Source organism: Neophocaena asiaeorientalis, unplaced genomic scaffold (assembly GCF_003031525.2).
Source record: "Neophocaena asiaeorientalis asiaeorientalis breed wild unplaced genomic scaffold, Neophocaena_asiaeorientalis_V1.1 scaffold371, whole genome shotgun sequence".
Taxonomy (NCBI): Eukaryota; Metazoa; Chordata; class Mammalia; order Artiodactyla; family Phocoenidae; genus Neophocaena; species Neophocaena asiaeorientalis.
Window position 1 is genome coordinate 1,539,743 of NW_020172369.1, and position 19,702 is coordinate 1,559,444.

Below are 19,702 nucleotides of genomic sequence, written 5' to 3' on the forward strand. Positions count from 1 at the left end.
TTCATGCTGCTAGTTGCTCTTCATAGGACACTTTTCTCCCAGGTAAAACCTTATCTGCTTATCACCTCCTTCAAATCTTTGCTCAAATGTTACCTTCTCAGCTAGGTTTTCATGGACCACCCTATTGTAAATTGCAACACTTATCCCCTTCCCACTCTTTTATACCTCTTTCCTTGCTTTACATTTTCTTTAACACCTACCTTCTAACTTTTGGTTAATTCCATTGTTTATTTTTGTTTATTATCACTTACCTCACACTTGAAGACCAGGTCAGGGATTCTTACACATTTGGTTAGCTGATATATTCTCAGTTCCCAGAACAAACTCCAGTAGGTGTTTTGTTAATTACTTGGTGAATGATTGTATCATTGAATCTTTGTTTTCTTCTCCTCCATTAAACCCACTAAGTGTCTCTAATATAGGCTGAATTTGGTCAATCCCTGAATCAGCTCTGTTTATAGAGGTTTAGAGATAAGTCATTCTTCGAGGCTTTGAGATTGTGTGGTCCATTCAAAATTGCTGGGATCAGAAATTCTTCTCCAAGTCTCCATCATTCTACCATAAACTCTTAGGGCTGACCCCATGTGAAATTCTTATTTTGTCTTTCATCTCTCTCTGACTCTCTCTCTCTCTCTCTCTCTCTCTCTGTCTCTATCATTTTGAGTTGTGGCTAACATTTGGTTTCTCTCTTGGCTCCTAATAAATTCTAGTGATGCTATCTCAAGATCCATCATGGAGACCAGCTGACTGGGTTGTGCAGTTGCCTTCCCAGACTTTTTCAGTCAATATCCCAGGACTGGAGCTTTGTTCTTGATCTGGGTCTATGCCCAATAATCATAACTTGGCCACTGGATGACAACTCTCTCTGGCCAGGCTGAGTATACAATATCTGTCTGATAACTGCCTGCCCACAGTATTCTCATCTACTCACAAAGCTATTTTTTCTTGTTTTTTATTTCTTCAGCATTATATTAAAAATAATATGTTTGATTTTTCAGTTAAAATGGATGTCTGGTATTACTTATTTCTTTCACAGTATCTTTATGTGTTTTTTTTTATGCCACATGTTTCAATTGTTTTACACTCAATTTAGTTTGTATTTTCAAATATTAATCATATAATGTTTCTTTTCTTAACCCTCTAAACATGGGATGTGCTACATTGAGTGTAGGTAATAAAGAGTAAAAAAAATGAGAAAAATAAAGTCTTCAGCAAATCAAGCAATTAGAAGTTACTGTTCTACTTAAGTTCTTCTAGAATTGTCACAATATCATAATAATGCCTTCACCCTGATGTTGTGGATAGTTTTAGTAAGAAGAGCACTTAAGGTGCCTGTAACAGTTGCTAGGCAATCCAACTCAAAATGCTATTTCACATGTGATTATCTGTATTTTGTGGGTCATCCTCTGCTTCCTTTTCAAACTTAGTTATTGGTTTGTGTATCATTTTCTTAAAAGTACATCCTGATACATTTACTGTACCCAGACTCATTATGACTAGCTGTCCTGCAGTGATAGATTCTCTCTGTTAAGAGTCAGGAACACAAAACCTCTGCCTTCTCTTTCTGTCATGTACTACACACTGCACACTGAGGCTATAACCTGTGCTTTATTCAAAACTATTATGTTACTATTTGTAGCTCACTACACTATGCCCTTTTAAAGCAGCAGCAGCAGCAAAGTGGCTGAAATACAGCTTTAACTACAAGGGGACAGTTATTGTCAGGCAAGCACCATTGTCTTACTACTGGCTCACTAATCTGTAGTCAGAAGAACTGCCATCCCCAGGCATTCATGATTAGTTATTTTATTGCACCACTTTAAGGGCTCATAAATTTTGACTTTTTTGTTTTTGAAGATCAGATGACTTCAGCTGCTCTCCCCCCTGCACCCTGCTCCTTCCACTCCTCTCTGCACTGTTCACTCCTAATCCTGCAGTTAGCCCTGGCAGGGACCACTTCTCCATGTAGGGCTGTTGGCCTGAGCTGAACTGTAAGACAAATGTTAATGAAGTTGCCCTTTTAGAAAATTAACATTTTAATAACCATGATGACTAAGAGTCTAGTTCTAAAGATGAAAGGCTGTATCTGTTTAACTGATTTTATACAACATTGAACACAAAATTCCTCATTCTTGCCTGTGTGAGTGCTTTTGTGTTTATCATCTACCACTGGTAAAATCTGCTTTTAAAATCTGTCTCTCTCTCTTTTGGGTTATAAGATTCTCATTAAAGAAAATTTGCATTAGGTACTAAAGTTGTAATTAAAATATTATCCATATCCTCACTGTCCAAAGACAATTACAACTAATATATTGACCTCTATTTTTTTCTCTGCATATATTTGTTTCATTTGTACATAGTTTTGTTTTTCTGTTTCTATAATACATACTGTTTATGTAATTAGATGCTATTATATATGCTGCATATATAATTTTGCTTTTTTTTTTCTACTCATATTTTAAATCTTTTCTCTTGTAACTTGAATACCTTGTGAACACTCCATCTACTGGGTGTGTCATATCAATTACTGCATAATATTTTGATCGAATCAGATTACTCAATATTATAAATAAAACTGTAAAGAACATCTGGGAATAATTTCTTTTTTTTTACATTTTTAAATATTTGGGACTATTTACTTAGACATACATCCAGAAATGGAATTACTTAGTCAAAAGATATGAATATTTTAAGATACTGGATAGCAGTTGAAGGAATAAAGACGTAAACTTGATAATGAAACACCTACGCCTTACTTTACTCTCTGGATTAGAAAGTAAATAGCAGGATCCCAGAATGTTAGAAATGAGAATAAATTAAGAAATGATTTAATGATTCCTTCATGTTATTCTGAGAAAACTGGGCTTAAAAGAGGTTAGATTGCTTATAATTACATATGTGGCATGGGCAGGTAGTAACAGACACAGGACGTGGTTGCAGGTTTCCAAACTTCTAATTCAGTGCACCTTGTAATGACCACTAATATGTTTTCAGACTGAGTAATTCTGAAACATAAGTGGAGATTTTGCTGGAGAGAAGATATTTCAAACAAATACTAAAGTGCAAACTATACAGCAACTCAGTTTCATTTGCAATGTAATGTTCTTAACTCAGAACAAGCTCCTTGTCCTTTGATTCCAACAAAGAATAAACATACATTAAATACATTTCAATACTTCAATTTGGAAGGATATCCCTCAGTGCTCTATTCTGATATTTAAGAATACCAATAGGATGAATTATCAATCGTGTCATCATTCCACTAGAAAGGAATTTTGAAAGTTTAATAGAGTCAATTAATTTCCAAAAGGATGAATTTTAGTTCAAAGAATTTATCATACACAGCTGACTGATAATCTGGTGAGACTATTTTGCCTTTTTTGCCCTCATCTATCTGGATATCAGAAAAGGAAGCATTTGTTTTTTAGTACTTAACTCAGTCAGAAGAATTATTCTTGCAAAGACATCAAAAGTTTTATGTAATTTTTACAAGAAAATTGTGAACTATTTTCTAATGAATATATTTAAAGCCAATCAAAGTTTATAACAAACTTATAAACTTCACTTTTTTATTGTGCAGAACTTGCTTATAATTAAAACTTTAGAATAAATCTTTCTATAACTCAACATTTTCTGTTACCTTAAAATTTGTGATATTTTCAAACTTTAATTGACCAGGGGAAAATACTCTTTTATAAAGTATTTTTTTATAAGATACTTTTTTCTAAAGATGGTAGGATTTGTTAATTTTATAAAATAGCCATATGTGGTTTAAAAAAACAATGACATTGTAAAGGTGAGACAATATGATAGAGGAAAAAGAGCTATTTAATTTCTCACTAATCCAATCACATCCATCTATATTATACATATTCATTTTATCCTCTCCTCTCTTCATTTTGTATGGGCTCAGACATTCTTCTACATCATGACACTTTTCTTCTTACTTTTTTTCCAGTTGTTAGAAAATAAGCAGTCAGTCTGGTCATAAAGCATCTTCCTATGTGTGATGGGAATGTTACAGAAGCCCTGGTGCTTCAGAGGAGCAGTCAGTGAAGCAGTACAAAGATTAACCTCTGGGGCAGGAGTGTAATAAAAGGAGCTTTCTATCAGTCTAACACAAGTCAGTCTTTAATTATCACTCTCAATTGTACTTTAAAAAATTGATACAAAAACCTAAGAACTTAAAACTAATACTTCCTCTTGAAAATAAGGGAAGAGATTTCCCTCTCCTCCTTTTGAGCATTTACTTTAAAAAACTTGTCATTTTAAGGACTTTCTTCTTTCTTTGAAATGTATATAAATCATTTTGAAGATTAGATAGGGCTTTATGACCTAGGTGTGTCTATTCTCTAGGACCCAGGAGCCATCTCTTTGAAATTTAAGTATCAAGGGAGATAGAATGCCTATCTCCCCATTTCTGTGGGAAGGTAGGAGTCTAATTCAGGTGTTCCAAGGTGTGAAACTACTATCTGTCACAAAGATATGAGAAGGTTAATTTTCCTCTGGATAAATCCAACTACCAATTGGTTAACACAGATGGCCACCCCAATTACCTGGTGAATTTACAATGAACTATGCATGATGAATGGTGCTGTCAGGCCTCTTACTTGAGGAATAGTTATGGTATATCCTGAGAACATGTATGAATGGGTTATAGCTGCTTCAGGATATAAAAGAGTGAAATTTCTTTCTGTCTTTGCAATCTCTTAGTGGATTACCTGTGATGAGTATGGCATTCTGAATTAATGCTTATTCAATAATAAGTATTTTCTTTCTCTACTAACTGTGCAGAGGATTTCTGGGTTTGGAGAAGATTTTGTTTTTAATTATAGTAAAAGCAGTGTAAAGAGAGGGTACCACTCCCACAGTAAAAATTTTTTAAGCTTTAATTTGATTTGTTTAAAAATAGGACTTTAGACACATTTCAATTTGTTTTCATGCTCCCTTCCATGTAATCTTGTAGAATAGGCAACATATTCTGGAATTTTTAATTTATGTATAGATTGAGAAGATGGAAATTATATGAGCCCTTTTGGATAAAAGAGGAATAAACTAACTCTTCAAAAATAAACACAAACAACTTAGATTAGAAGCTCATGGCCTTAAACTCTCTACCAAGGGCTATCTTAAAATACCAGGTTATTGTAATGATCAAAAAAATTAAAGAATGAAAACATATGAAATCAGCACTGATAGTGAAGGTACTCCATCTTGTGACCAAGCAAGATGTCTTTTGGAAGATAAAATCCAGAAAGCACCTTCCTCCAGGCAGGGAGCACTTCCCCAGTGACCCAGCCGTGAGAGATGCTCACCATCCTCCTATGCTCTGGTGGAGACCAGAAGTGTTACTGTCAGTGCTCTAACTCTAATACTCCATCATGAAAGTATGAAAAACACAGAGTGAGGCACGGGGAATATATAACACAAATACAATAACACTTGAGTACTCTTGATGAGGAGGCTTTGATTCAACAGAAAACCCTGTTTTCACAAATGAAAGAAAGCAACTATTTCATGACAGGCAGGAGTTTCTAAAGTATGGTAAAACTACCAGCTAGAAGAAAAGAGTTGTGTGTCTTAATCTACACCTGCCAACTGTGAGGATGAGGTGAAATTGCAGCACTTTCTCTCCCATGCTAGGTTTATCATTCCTTTTGCATTTCTCCCAATTTCAGAGGAAGAATATTAAGTAAAAGGTCAAGAGGACCCTGTATGAAAGGTCAAAAACATCTAAGCATGGTCTTTTTTCTTCCAGTCTCTGGGACTGCGTAGACAAGAAAACCAAGGGCTCAGCCCTCTCCTCCCAGCATACAGCTATGTGGGTAATTTGAGCTAGCCATTTGGGGGCATCACTCTTTCTGAGTTTCATGCAGTTTTTCCCAGGATGGTAAACTGCTTTGGGAGAAGCAGAAAGAAAGACTGTGTGGCTTGTTCTACTGCAGTTTATCCTTGGCTTTTGTTGAGAGACTTCATAATAAAACTCCCATTAGTTTAAAAATATTGTGTGTGTGTGTGTGTGTGTGTGCATGTGTATGAGTATTGTATAACTGCTACTGAGGGTGGTATCTACTATGCTGTTTAAATGATTGCATGTGCGATTAATAATTCTCTCAGAAGAGAGAATTAGGGAAAAAATAGTTTCTCATCACAGATTGGAGTACTCTCTTTTAATAGATGATTACATAAATTATCATGTACCGCCTTTTTGCATTGACTGTTAGGAATCTCATGGATAAATTTGATGCCCAATTTTAATACCTTATTATTACATACATTTTCTAAGTATAATTTGCCTGATCCTACCCACCTGCCCCACTCCTAACTCATATCTCATTCTTGGCTCTTACCTCTTCTTAAAATTTGTTGTATCATTTGGCTTCCTTTGATTTTATCATAAATTGCCTCAAATCAAACAAATAGAACTGTAATGTTTCAAAAAGCCCTAGAGATGAACTCTCTGCATCAAAGACTGTACCATCCAGTCTCCTTATACAAGTACCATGTTTTTTCTATATGCAAGAAAATATTCATGGATATTTATGCATTAAAAACATAACAGAAGACTGCAAATAGGTCATCCTTTAACCTAGCAGAGAATTGCCCACAGCAGAACTATTTAATGGGTATTGTGTCAGCATTTCTTTTACACATTTCACATTAAAAGGTTTATAAATTGCATTCACTTAGTATTGAAATATGAGGTATATACTATAAGTAAGTGTAATTCTTTTTTTTTTTAAGTCTCCTCTTTAGGCAGTTATAAGAAACATTAAGCTATTTAGTCAACTGTGCAAATTTTAGCAACATTATCATAGCTCACAGCTCATTTTAAATAACTTCTTAAAATAATTTATTATAGACCTTTTCTTTGAATCATCATAATAATGAGAATAACTAAAATGTGGAAAACATCTGTAACAGTTCCAGGCTCCTTAAACACATGTCGTCTTTCAGGAGACTTTTCTTCTTCCTTTATGCAGCTGGAAAAGCTAAGGAATAAGAGATCCAATTCGAACCACTGGTGAAGATTTGCCAGTTTTAGGATCCAGGCCACTTAACCCTCTCTTCATCAAGCATATGCACAATTCTGAAGCATCCACAAAGTGAGTGTTTGGAACCTTTTCTGCTTCAGCAGCATTTTATGTTTTCTTGGGAAGTGTGAATTAAAGAGAAGACACACTCAGTTACCCAGATATATGGATGTTCAGCTTTGAGTTTTAGAAGTAGGCACTGTTTTGTGTGTATTTTCTCTTGTGGATATTGGCAACTACACTTTTCATTGATAGTAAGTTCGTTGCCCAGGAAAGATTGGATCAGGAGCAAAAAGAGATCGTAGTTGCTACACAGACCCAGCAACAACTGAATTTTAAGTTGAACCTTGTAGGCATGTCAATGTTGGGCTTGTATACATTTCAGGACAGGATGCATTAGTGCAGGGGGTAGGAATACATTTCCCTGTCCTCCTCACAGTCTGTTTAAAAACCACAGAGCCCATTCCTAGACGGCTCCCTGAGTGGGCTCACCTGACTATGCAGGTGAAATGGAAGCCTTTACCAGTGCAAAGGGAGGCACTGACACTGGAAGGATTAAACTTCTGAAAGTGAATTATCCTTGACATTATAAAAGAAGACGTAAAATAAATAAAATAATCAATAGCGAATTGATAAACATTTCTCAGCAAACAGAGCAAGTTAATGCAGTGGAGATGTCCGGGTCATTTTTCCTCCATAATTATGTTTGGTATTTAGTATTAGCTGAAATTAGCTTCTATTGCTTTCATTTCTATTGTCAAGGTTCTATGAGACACTGTGGGTCACCCGAGGGTCCCCCTTTCCCATGATGTGCCAGAGTTACCATGAAGGATGAAAATAGAACTCATGTAGGTCAAGTGGTAAACAAATTACCAGAGATATTTTGCTGTAGAGTCACCTTGCTCGGTTCACACTCTGAAAGTTTTTTGATCATTGACATTCCTATAATGTAACCTGCATTCATGGCTATCACCTCTAAGTGTGGTGATCTTAAAATGGTAATACTATAGGTTACCCTGTGACAATCTTAAGGAGTCTTAAAGGTACTTGCATTGGCAATCCTGATTCCCATGGCCATCTCTGTGAGGTGAGAAGGTTGCTTTGAAAATCAACTGTATACAACAATAAAACCATGTTTGGGAATAATATCTAGTAATATCCATGAAATGAGTGGGATGAAACTTGATGTTTTATGTGTCTTACTGAGTTGTGCTCCCGGTAACCCAGAGGGCTTCCTCTTGGTGTTAAAACCTGTGCTGTTCAGCTCTGATAAATAATATCTGTGTGCTCTGGTTGTCAGCTTTACTCACATCAGAGGGGAAAGGTCTGTCTCTTTTGCTAGCAGAAGCAAAACCATCATACAGTTATTCTTATTTAGCAATTGTTTAGCATTAATTGGAACTTGGCATGCTGGGAAACTCACTTTATTTCACAGCACCATAGACACTATGTAATTTACAAAGCACATTTGAAGCAGCAATTTATTAAAAGTTACAATATTCTTTCTAGAGAATGGATTTGCTATTCACCATTAGGACTAGATCCAATATTTATGGAATGTTCACAAATGATTAATTATGTGTCATTTACAAATAGCCTCTAATAGGAGACATTTTCATTATAAGTGCTATTTTAATGAATTGTCTGTCTCTATGGATTCACGTGCAAGACTGCAATAATTTCTTTTTACTTCCTTCCGCCAACCCCAAACATGACCCTGCTGCTGCTCATCATGCCTTTACTATTTCTTCGGCAGAATCACGTGATCATTCCCCTAGAAACCTTGGACATATCTGTGACTCTCACTCACACCCCATTTCCAGTCACTCATCATATTAAAATGGCTCCTTGTTGCCTGCAGAATAACAGCCAAATGTCCTTAGTCTGATAAGCAGCCAGATAAGGATGCTGACAGCCTGAGCCACCATAGCATGGTGGTCCGAGTGGTCTATCCTAGCTCTCACCATAAGATGCTCATCTTCATCTCTGTGTCTGTGTCCCTGCAAATGTTCTCTGGCTGGCATGCCCTTCTTCCCCTTTGTCTGCAGAGTGAATGCCTGTGTTCAGAAGTTGCTCGAGAGGCACCCAGACTTTTCACTCCCTGTCCACCATGCAGAATCTATAACTCTCTCACTTATTTCCTTATAGAAATGTATGCATACTTCATTTATGTTCCTTATTTATATGTATATCTAACTTATGGGTAAGATATTAATATATTGAAGCTTTACTCAGTTTTTTAAAAATTGTGTCTTCTATGTTAACTTAGCACATGACAAAATCTTAGTGAAGGTTGTTTGGCTAAACTGAAAATCCTGTTAAAAGAAGTAACAAATCAAAGCAATGTCTCAGTGAATATTCTATGTAAATATTACTTTGTGGTTGATGATGCAGGTAAAATAGACATAAGTGAAGAAGAAAGTCTGATAGCAGATTACTGACGTCCCTAATAGTGTAAATAGATATAGGGACATAGTAGTTTAGGGGACAAGGTAGATCAGAGCTTACCTATAACCATAAAATTAGTTTACTTTTATTTTATTATGCTCTCTTCTTGCCCTTCAGCCTTGGCATTTTCTGTGCCATTTGTCTAGAAGAACAGCCACCTTAGTGCTTAGACCATAGTAGACTCACAATAAATATGTCTTGTATGAAAGAATGAATGAACAAATGAAATTGTTCCAGCTATTTCATTTTACAGATAAGGAAACAGACCCAAAGATGTAAAAAATAGAAAAGCAGAAACCACCTCTTTTCAAGCTGCTACTATATTCCCCACAATGAGCTAAGTGCTTTCATCTCAATTATTCCATTTTACAGTATCAAGAAAAATTGTACAACTATTATGTTAGATAAAGAACTTGAAGCTCAAAACCTTTGCCCTATGATCACACAGATTGGTGGTAACTCTTGTTCTTATGCTATGTACAGTGTGCAGGCTTTCTTTTGCCACCTGCTGGCATGATAATCATGGACAGAAACATAATTGATTATTGGTTTTGGTGGGCAGGATCTCTGCTGTTTAGGATCTGTATTGTTTAGATGGTAGCAGTAAATACAGGGAGTTGTGATCAAGTGGCAAGGTCTTTAGAGTTGAAAGCTGAAAAACAGTGTTCAGTTCCTAATCTTGTTACCTTTCTTCGGGCAAATCCTTTATTGCCTTGGAAACTTAGTTTTCTCATCTATAAAGCAAGGCACAAAATACCAACCCTGTGGAGTTCTGTGGTGAACAGATGATAATGACTATGAAAACACATTTTGTCTACATAAAAGTAAAGTATTATTATTATTAAGCTTATGTAAGAATGAGGGCACATGTATGAAAGGGCTTTCTTGGCTGCACATTCACTCTCTTTTGTTCCCTCTGTTATCGTTTTGCAATTTCATAACATCCCAGCCTTCTTTTGTGTAAACAGATGAAAATAGGATAAATAAATATTTCCCCACTAATATGATTTGTATACAATATATCAGATTTAAATAAACTTCTGCTCCTAATTCTTCTGAATTCACAATTCAGCAAAACTTAGTAATAGAGAAATAACAGTTAAAAAGGCATTTGTTTCTTGTCATAAGCTTCTATTCTTGTAAGAAAATCGAAACACTCCAAGAACAGGGAAAATATGAAAATTAACATCATTGCACAGACAGTGGTAGCTCTTTGATTTGATGAGAATAAAAGCCACTGACAGCTTCTTCTGGTAATAATTGAAATTATGACTTTTCAAATGTTCTGCATTAACTGCAGCTCTATGCATGAATTTTAAAATCAATCTGATCAAAAATTATTTGCCTTTCTCAGTTTTTTCAACATTGTCCTTTACCTCAAACAAGGTACAGAAAGCATCATTTGCCTTTTGTTGATGACTTCATCTCTGACCTTTAACATAAATACTGTCTTATGACCAATTATCAACAATTGTTAAGTCCTGTAGCTTTCCCATTTTATATAAAAATTTTTATTAAAATTAAATAAATGTACACAGCCAAAGTGAAAACAGCAATTAAGATATATTTCCAATGTATTTTTTAAGATCGCTGATGGTCATACATTCGAGAATCCTGGGACATTAGGCTTGAAAAGGACCTTAGAACTCATCTAGTTCTGACCCTTTTATTTTATAGCTCGAGAAATGAAGCTGTGAGTGGCTGAAAAGGAGATTTTCTAATTTTCTGAGGACAAAGACAAGGAAACAGCTCCAAGCTATCTTTTGAGCACTCTTCTTGCTCTACTATATCAGAATATAATCAATTTTGATATGTATAACTCAATTCTCCTTTATCCAAATGACATCAGGAAAAAGGGGGCCTTGCTCAGCACTTACATTAGCTTTTTGGAGGCGGACACTGATAGAATGAAGATTATGTATCTGGGACAGGACCAAATAAATTGGATGATAGGAGATCTCAATAGCCTGGAACAATTGGCTAAGTCTAACAAAAGGGAATTTAACAGAGAGAGATGCAAAGTCAGCACTTAGATTACAAAAACCAATGGCAAAGCTACATGAAGTGGGACATATGGCTTAGTGGCAGAGCACTATTTTTTTTTTTAAGTAGCTGTTTTTAAAGGAACCAAAATTTCCATGAGGTTAATCTTGACGTCTTCTCCAAATCAACTGAATTTTCCATAACCTAATAGAAGTATATTTAGAACAATAGAGATGCTAAGTGTAGTCTACTCTGTCTACCTGGAATTGAGATTATAGGCATACACACTGATAAACTGGGGCATGTAGAGGAGAAATACCAGAGTGTTAAGTTGACTCAGATCCAAATATATGAGGAAAGTTTAAAGGAACTGTTAATGCCTCTCTAGAAATGAGAAGGATTGTATTTGTTTCTTGGTGAAATGGAGATGAAATGAACATGTCATTTGTGACAAAGAGGCTGAGTGATCTGTTGGAAAGAACTCAGGGCATGGCATCAGAAAGCATGAGTTTGAGTGTTGGCACCATCACTTATCAGTGGTGTGACCTAGGAAAGATCTCTAAGAAACTGCATATCAGGCTCTTGATCTGTAAGATGAAGAGTGGCAATATCTACATTGCAGGATTGCTGTGAAAATTAAATTAAATTAAATAGCATATGTAAAATATGTGTAGTACATGGCATGCAGTAGTTAACAAATATTAACCTTTCCACCACTTGTTAGGTAGAGTCATGGGAGATTTTTATTAGATTTTATTAGAGGAATATCTTGTAGAAGGGCTGTTTAAGCAAAGATGAAAAGGTTAGGTAAGGTCGCTGCCAATGCTGCTTGATATATTTATATGTTGGCCACCAGCATTTTGTTGTACTTTATGCCAGTTAGAATTGTTCTTCAAAATATTTGATTCCTTATAGGTTATATTGCCTTTTAAAGTTGCAAGAATTTTTCACTACTACATATCATAAAATAGTGCTTGCTTACTTACCTATAAAGTGCAGAAAGGGGCCTCTTATTTCCAGGTTTTGGTCTGTATGGTTTGGGTTCTCCTGCCATGTTGATATCTGAAAGCATAAAATAAAATAGTTCTGATTAAGAAAATATTAAACCTTTTGAGAAAAATAAATCATGAAGTATTTTTATTTTCGTCATTTGTCCATGCAAATGTTATATGCCATTCATTCATTCACAGGTATTTATTGAGCAACTCCTCTAGGCTAGGCACTGTTTGAGATACATCATGCACCAAACAGGGTAGATCCATGCCCTCGTGGGGCTTATCTTCTATGGGGAGGGGGATTGAGAGATAGATATTAAACCACAAACATAACAAATAAGAAAGCTATGTAACATATCTGAAGGTGAAAAATACTATGAAAAAAATGTTGAACAAGGTGGGGGATCAGGAATTCTTACTAAAAATAGGAAGAGTGAGAGACAGAGAGAGAGATTGAGATATCTTACTGATTTGGAGTTTTGCCAGGAACGTCTCAGTTTGTATAAACATTTTCGTGGAATAAAGCTTTGTTCCTAAGAGGAATTGTTATATTTTCTTTGGTGATATCTTCTCCGAGTGTTAGAAGGGTGGAACTGTAAAGTATACCAGCTTTACTGAGGAAACAACAAAACGCACTCAGCAACTGGAATGTGCAGTTACAGAGTTCTGGCGTGATCAGAAGGAATAAAGAGCACATCTCTTGTCTTCATGAACTAAAACTATAATAAAGTCTCTAAGATAAGACAAGAAAATGCTTAAGTACATGACAAAAGAGTATTTTCAAATAATTGACCAATCCTAATCTTAAAAACAATGTGTAAAACTGTTATGAGGTTGGGTGGTAAAGGCTTGGGAAATGACATAAACAATTTGATTTAATAAAGTTAAACTTTTAAGAGGATGATAAAAAAAGAAAATCTAAAGAAGGTGAACTTCAAGAAAACTTTGAAAGAAGTGAGGGACATTATGCAGACAGAAGACAAAGGCAGAGTTCTATTTCTTGTACAGGGGACTAAATATGCTGTCTGGGGATGGATGAGCCACCCATCAGTAAAACCAACGAAAATGTCTAGATGAAATACAATGTCATCTCTTTTTAATTTAATTTTTATTGGTGTATAGTTGATTTACAATGTTATGTTAGTTTCGGCTGTACAGTAAACTGAATCAATTATACATATATACATATCCACTCTTTTTGGATTCTATTCCCATATGGGTCATTATAGAGTACTGAGTAGAGTTCCCTGTGCTATACAGTAGGTTCTTGTTAGTCATCTTTAACATTAAAGGATAGGAAACATATGCTCATCTAATTCAACATCCATATGTGGGAAAATCCTTAACTAAGAAGAGAAGGAGGGCTTCCCTGGTGGCGCAGTGGTTGAGAGTCCGTCTGCCGATGCAGGGGCGTGCCCCCGGTCCGGGAAGATCCCACATGCTGTGGAGCGGCTGGGCCCGTGAGCCATGGCCGCTGAGCCTGCGCGTCCGAAGCCTGTGCTCGGCAATGGGAGAGGCCACAACAGTAAGAGGCCCACATACAGCAAAAAAAAAAAAAAAAAAAAAAAAAAAAAAAAAAAAAAAAAAAAAAAAAAGAAGGGAAGGAAACTTCTTTCACCTCCCAAAGAGTATCTATATAAAATCCATGGTAAATAGCATAGTTGATAGTGAGACACAGGGCACATTTTCTTTAGGATCAAGGGATTTAAAAGCCACATAGCACAGGGAGATCAGCCAGGTGCTTTATGTCCACCTAGAGGGGTGGGATAGGGAGGGTGGGAGGGAGACACAAGAGGGAGGAGATATGGGGATATATGTACACGTATAGCTGATTCACTTTGTTATACAGCAGAAACTAACACACCATTGTAAAGCAATTATACTCTAATAAAGATGTTAAAAAATAAAAAAAGGCATTCACTATCACCAACTCTATATAACATTGTACTGGATATTGTAGTCAGTGAAGTAAGACAGGAAAACAACATCAGAAATGGGAATGAAGAAATGAAACTGTCATAATTGCTGATAATATGTGGGTCCACATAAAAACTCCAAAGCATCCACAAATTACTACAATTAGTAAGAGAGTTTAGTAAGTTTGTTGGAGTTAAAGCCAATATACAAAATTTAATTGCATACCGCTACATAGCAATACATATTTAAATATATAATTTGCCATTTATATAGCATAAAAATAAAGTAACTAAGGGTAAATACATTACAAAATTTTAAAGATGTTTATGGAGAAAATTATAAAACTGTTTATGGGGATTTTACAGTTACCTTACATAAGAAGAGAAATTGGAAGACTTGATATAATAAATATTTAATTTCTCCCCAAGTTGATTTATTGATTCTATGTATTTTCAATAAAATCCCCAAATACTCTTTTTGTGTCTGTGTGGAATTTGACAAGTTGATTCTAAAATTTATATGATAGAGCAAAACATCAAAATAGCCATTATATACATAAGAAAAAAATTGGCAAACTTACCTTATCAAGATTTATTTTTAAGCTGTAGTAATTAAGACTACAGTTTTGGTACAAAGAAAATGAACAAATGGAACTGAGTACAGAACCCCCCAACTGACATACACATATATGGATACTTGAATTATGATAAAGCTGGCACAGCAGATGAAGGGGTAAAAGCTAGGCTGCAACAACACATATGAAATTGGACCTCTAACTTACATCACACAGAAAAATAAATTACTTATTGGATTAAAAACCTAAATGTAAGAGGCAAAAATATAAAACTTTTAAGAGGAAATATAATAGAATATATTTATGAGATCAGAGTATGGAAGGATAATCTTAAACAAGACATAAAATGCACTAGCCTTAGACTATAAGAATGATAAATTCTACTACATTAAAATTAAGAATTTCTGCCCATCCAAAGTCACATAAAAAAATGAAAAGAAAAGGCACAAATTAGATGAAGGAATCCTTGACAAAGGATTTGTTTTTGGAATATATATTCATTCATCTAATAGGAAACAGAGACAAACCACCAAATAGGAAATTGGGCAAAAACTAGTAAGGACACTTTATAGAAGGGGAAATATGAATGCTGAATAAACACATGAAAAGACTCTCAATCTCAGTAGTAATGGTAAGTGCAAATGAAAACACTATGATGTACAACTGATACCCATTGGATTTACAACAATTTACAAAGTCTGACAATATCATGAGTTGGTGAGGTTTTGGTGAGCAACTCACACATGTATACATTGCAGGTATAAACATAAATTAGTACAACTATTTTGGAAAATAATTTGGTAGTTTATAATAAACTTAAAATGCTCAAACCCTATGAACCAGGAGGCATGCCCCTATAGAAACTCTTGAATGTGTGTACCTTAAGATAAGTACAAGAATGTTTATTGCAGTACAGTAAAATAGGAAAAAATCATGGAAAAACACAAATATCCATTGGCAGGTAACTGGGTAAATGAATTTTGATATATTTACACAATGGAATACTATACAGCAGAAGAGAGAGAGAAAGAGAGAGATAGAGAGAGAGAAACTTAGAGCCATTGGCAATAATACTGATGCATTGATGAATCTCAAGGAATGTGACACTGAGCAAAAAATAATATCATGGAAAAACTGACAGACTGAGTCTTTTTATGCTAATAAAAATACAAATTTAACAATATGCTACATAGGAATGAAAATACAGGTAATAAAACTAAGAAAAGAAAGCAGAAATAAGCAATGAATTCAAGATGAAGGTTACCTCTAAAGGGGCAGATAAGGGTGTGGGACTTGGGAAGGACATCTGAGGGACTTCGAAGTTAATCATAATGTACTATTTCTTAAACCGGATAGTAGGAAAGTAAGTTTACAGTATAGCATCATTTTGTATAACAAATACATTACAAATTTTATTGTATATAAATATATATATACATAAATTATATATACACATTTAATTTTTATTTGTATATTTAAATTCAATATATATACACAATTTTTTTAATTTGATAGTAACTGATAAAGAATTACAGAAATATTGGTAACAAAGACGGTAAGGTGTGTGTTGATAAATATTCAGATCAGAGCCAGTGGATTTTTGTGAACAAGGGTTTCAGCAGAGATTGTGAGTGGGAAACTAGAAGAAAAGAAGAGCAGTTGGGAGGATGGATTAATGGATGTGAGAAGATTGTTAGAGACTCCAATTAGAACTTTACATCTGATTTGAGTGGGGAATTATTTTGGATTCTGAGTTGAGGACAGTCCTGAGAATGAATTATAAAGACACTGACTCTTGTATAATTTGGAATAGGGCCCAACCAAGATCTAGGCTGTCTAAACCTTTCAGATATGATAGAGTTGGAACAAAAAAGTGAGTGAAACAAATGAAGATTTCTATTATTTTTATAAGCTTCACAGTGATGCTAGAGAGTACATGTCCATGAAATATCATGACACAATATGTGTGTCTCTAGCTTAGACTCCATTACTTTTGAACTGAAAATATAAAAATATTCTAAGTAAATAAAAAAACTTGAGATTTAAGTCTATCAATACAAGTATTATAACATCCATTTTTGAAATAATATGTAGCCAGTGGTTCTGAGTTTGACAACCAATACATACAATGGAAAGCCTTCTATGGAAAGTTGCTAAACTCAGTATTTCCAGACATCAGCATCTGTTCAAAGGTAACAGAAAATGCAGAAAACCTTTGCTCCTTACAGACACTGAATAGTGTTCACGTGCATAATTTTTCTTTGAATGTTTATATATAAGCATAAATGTATGCTTAAATATGCAAATTTATATATTTTACCCTGCTATAGTGAAGATCATCTATAACTTGGTATTAGTGGACGGGGATGAGGTGAGAGAGGCTGGACGTAGACAGGGGAGAAGGGACAGGGAGCAGTGAGCTCAATTAATCAGTGAACATGAAGCGTTGCCAGGGTCTGGATGAATGAGTATTTCCTTTGTATTGAACTTTATAAATACAAGATTTAATTGTGTTTTTGGAAAAACTGAGCTTATTTGGAAGCCAAGGCTCAGGTTCTCATTATCTCAAGAGCTGTTGGCCTTGAAGGAAGCCTAAAAGCAGTGTAAATGGCTTCTTAACATTGAACTTTTTGGTCAGCTACAGAGAGACCTCCTGAGACTTTCTTCCCTGATTGTCCTGGCACTGTGCAAGGCACCCACAGGCAAGACAAGAGGAAGAATGACCAAGGTTGAATTTTCTGCCACTCTCACAAGATAGGGACTTTGGAGTAAAATGTTGAGATACAAAATATAAAGTGTTATTTCTCAAATTCCTGAGTTTGCATACAGATTCATACTTAATACTAATATTTAGAAATCTTATACTATCCTCAAGAAAGGATGTAAGTTTAATCATTCTTAGTAAATTCTTTTGAGATGGACCAAAAAAATCCTAGTTAAATTCCTACTTGTTATGCAGAAATGCCTATAGATGTACCTATATACCAAGCTGGTGGACTCTGTTATTTGAGAATTAGAATCATATTCTCATAGAGGGGGTTGGTAAAATTAGATAAGCACCATTAGAAAGAAGTCTCTTGAAGAGTTTCTGTTTGGGTCTGAGACAGGCTGGGAGCTGGGACCCTTTGCTGCAGTGCTGCAATATTTGTACCTGGACAAATGTCTCCTCAAGCAACAAAATACAAAGAAACTATAAGAGACTAAAAATAATTGTGTGCAAGCACAATTGGGGCAAATTCTGGACAACAAGACACAAAGAGACCAAAAAGACCAACTGCCACTTCTGGAGAGCCAGAAGCAAAAGCAGGGCATCAGGAGCAAAAGCAGGGTACTGCACGTGCCCTTGAACACAACATAAAGAAAGGAGTGGGCACCCCCCCCCCCGAAGCCACCCTTGTGGCCTGAACCCTGGACACACCCCTACCTTCATCCCATATAAGTAAGCAGCTCGCCTGACCCCACCCCGGGCAAGCGAGCAAGCAAGGGAAGTAGGCCCACCAAAGCTTTGCCTGAATTTCCTGTCTGGCCTCTGATCACATTCTATTGATTAAGGAGGTCAAGAACCCTGGTTGGTAACAGGTTCACTAGACATCACACCTGTGTAGAGGGACTCCCCCAACTCTGTCCAGGCATAGGAATACAGCAGAAGGGAGCTAAAGCTTTACCCATGACTAGGAGATGACTGGAGACAGCAGACCTCCATATGGAGGGAGATGAGGTATTTGCATTTTCTCATATGACATTATGAGCCTCTGTAAGAACCAACCATGAGGCTTATAGGACAGACCCTGTATCTATTTTGAAGTTTCAATATTTCAAGTGAGCATGGAAAAGTATGAAGAAAAAATTAAAATGTACTCAAATTATCCTTCTAATATTAAATTTCAGATTCAAATAATTGAAAAATATCCTGTTGGGCTACTAGCTACCTTTTCATAGTAAATTACTTAAAGTATATTAAATGCTCTAAAATTTAATCAATTTTCTTTTCTTCTTTATTTTTAAACTAAATAAGTGAAGTCAATACCATGATAGAAATAACTATAAAGTCACAGAACTGAAAAAGTCAAGGAGCTGAACCTATTCTGATTTGAGGTAAATGAGATGAGGCAAGTGGAGACAGGTACTGTTCCAAAACATCACCCTTGAAAAGGATACCCAACACATGCAAATATATTTATTTGACCAATTCTTGTTAGGGTACTACTAAAGATGATAGTAAAAGCATTCAATCATTTTGTGCTTTTGACTCTTGGGAAGATACCTCCAATTCTACACCCAAACAGACGTGACTCTCCCTCTTTGCACTCCCATTTTACTTCATTACATCGTTCCCACAGCACTGACTACTGAGTGTTTTTTCCCTTTGACTTTGGACTTCTAAAAGGCAGTCATAACTTCACTCAACATCTTATGCCCTTTAGTTAACATCCTGCAGAGGGCTGTTGATACAGTAGGTGCTTAAGGGATCCATCAGTTAACTAAATTCATACAAGCCAGAAGGTGTGTCCTTGCATGAGTTGTAGTGTGTCCAGCCAAACACACTTTGTCAGAACATTTCCTAAAGTGATATTTATCTAAACAATGTTTTAGAAGGTGTTAATAAGAATGTTGCCAAATAAATAAGTCACGGTAAAATAAATCTGGTAAAAATGCAATAATGTATCCCTTTCTCAGGTATTTGTAATGCATATTAAAAGAAAAGATTCTGAAAACAGAAACATTCAGTTATGTTTAACGCAAATGCTTTC

At 35.5% G+C, this 19,702-nt stretch overlaps 1 protein-coding gene across 1 annotated transcript in view; it reads right to left on the reverse strand.

Annotated features, from left to right (window-relative positions):
* The window catches only part of RALYL (RALY RNA binding protein like), an 850,165-nt gene that overhangs the window by 183,906 nt on the left and 646,557 nt on the right, over positions 1-19,702 (reverse strand). The window contains exon 3 of the mRNA XM_024731420.1: positions 12,452-12,527. Coding sequence (XP_024587188.1) covers positions 12,452-12,527 — 76 coding nt within the window. The remainder of the gene's footprint in view (positions 1-12,451; positions 12,528-19,702) is intronic.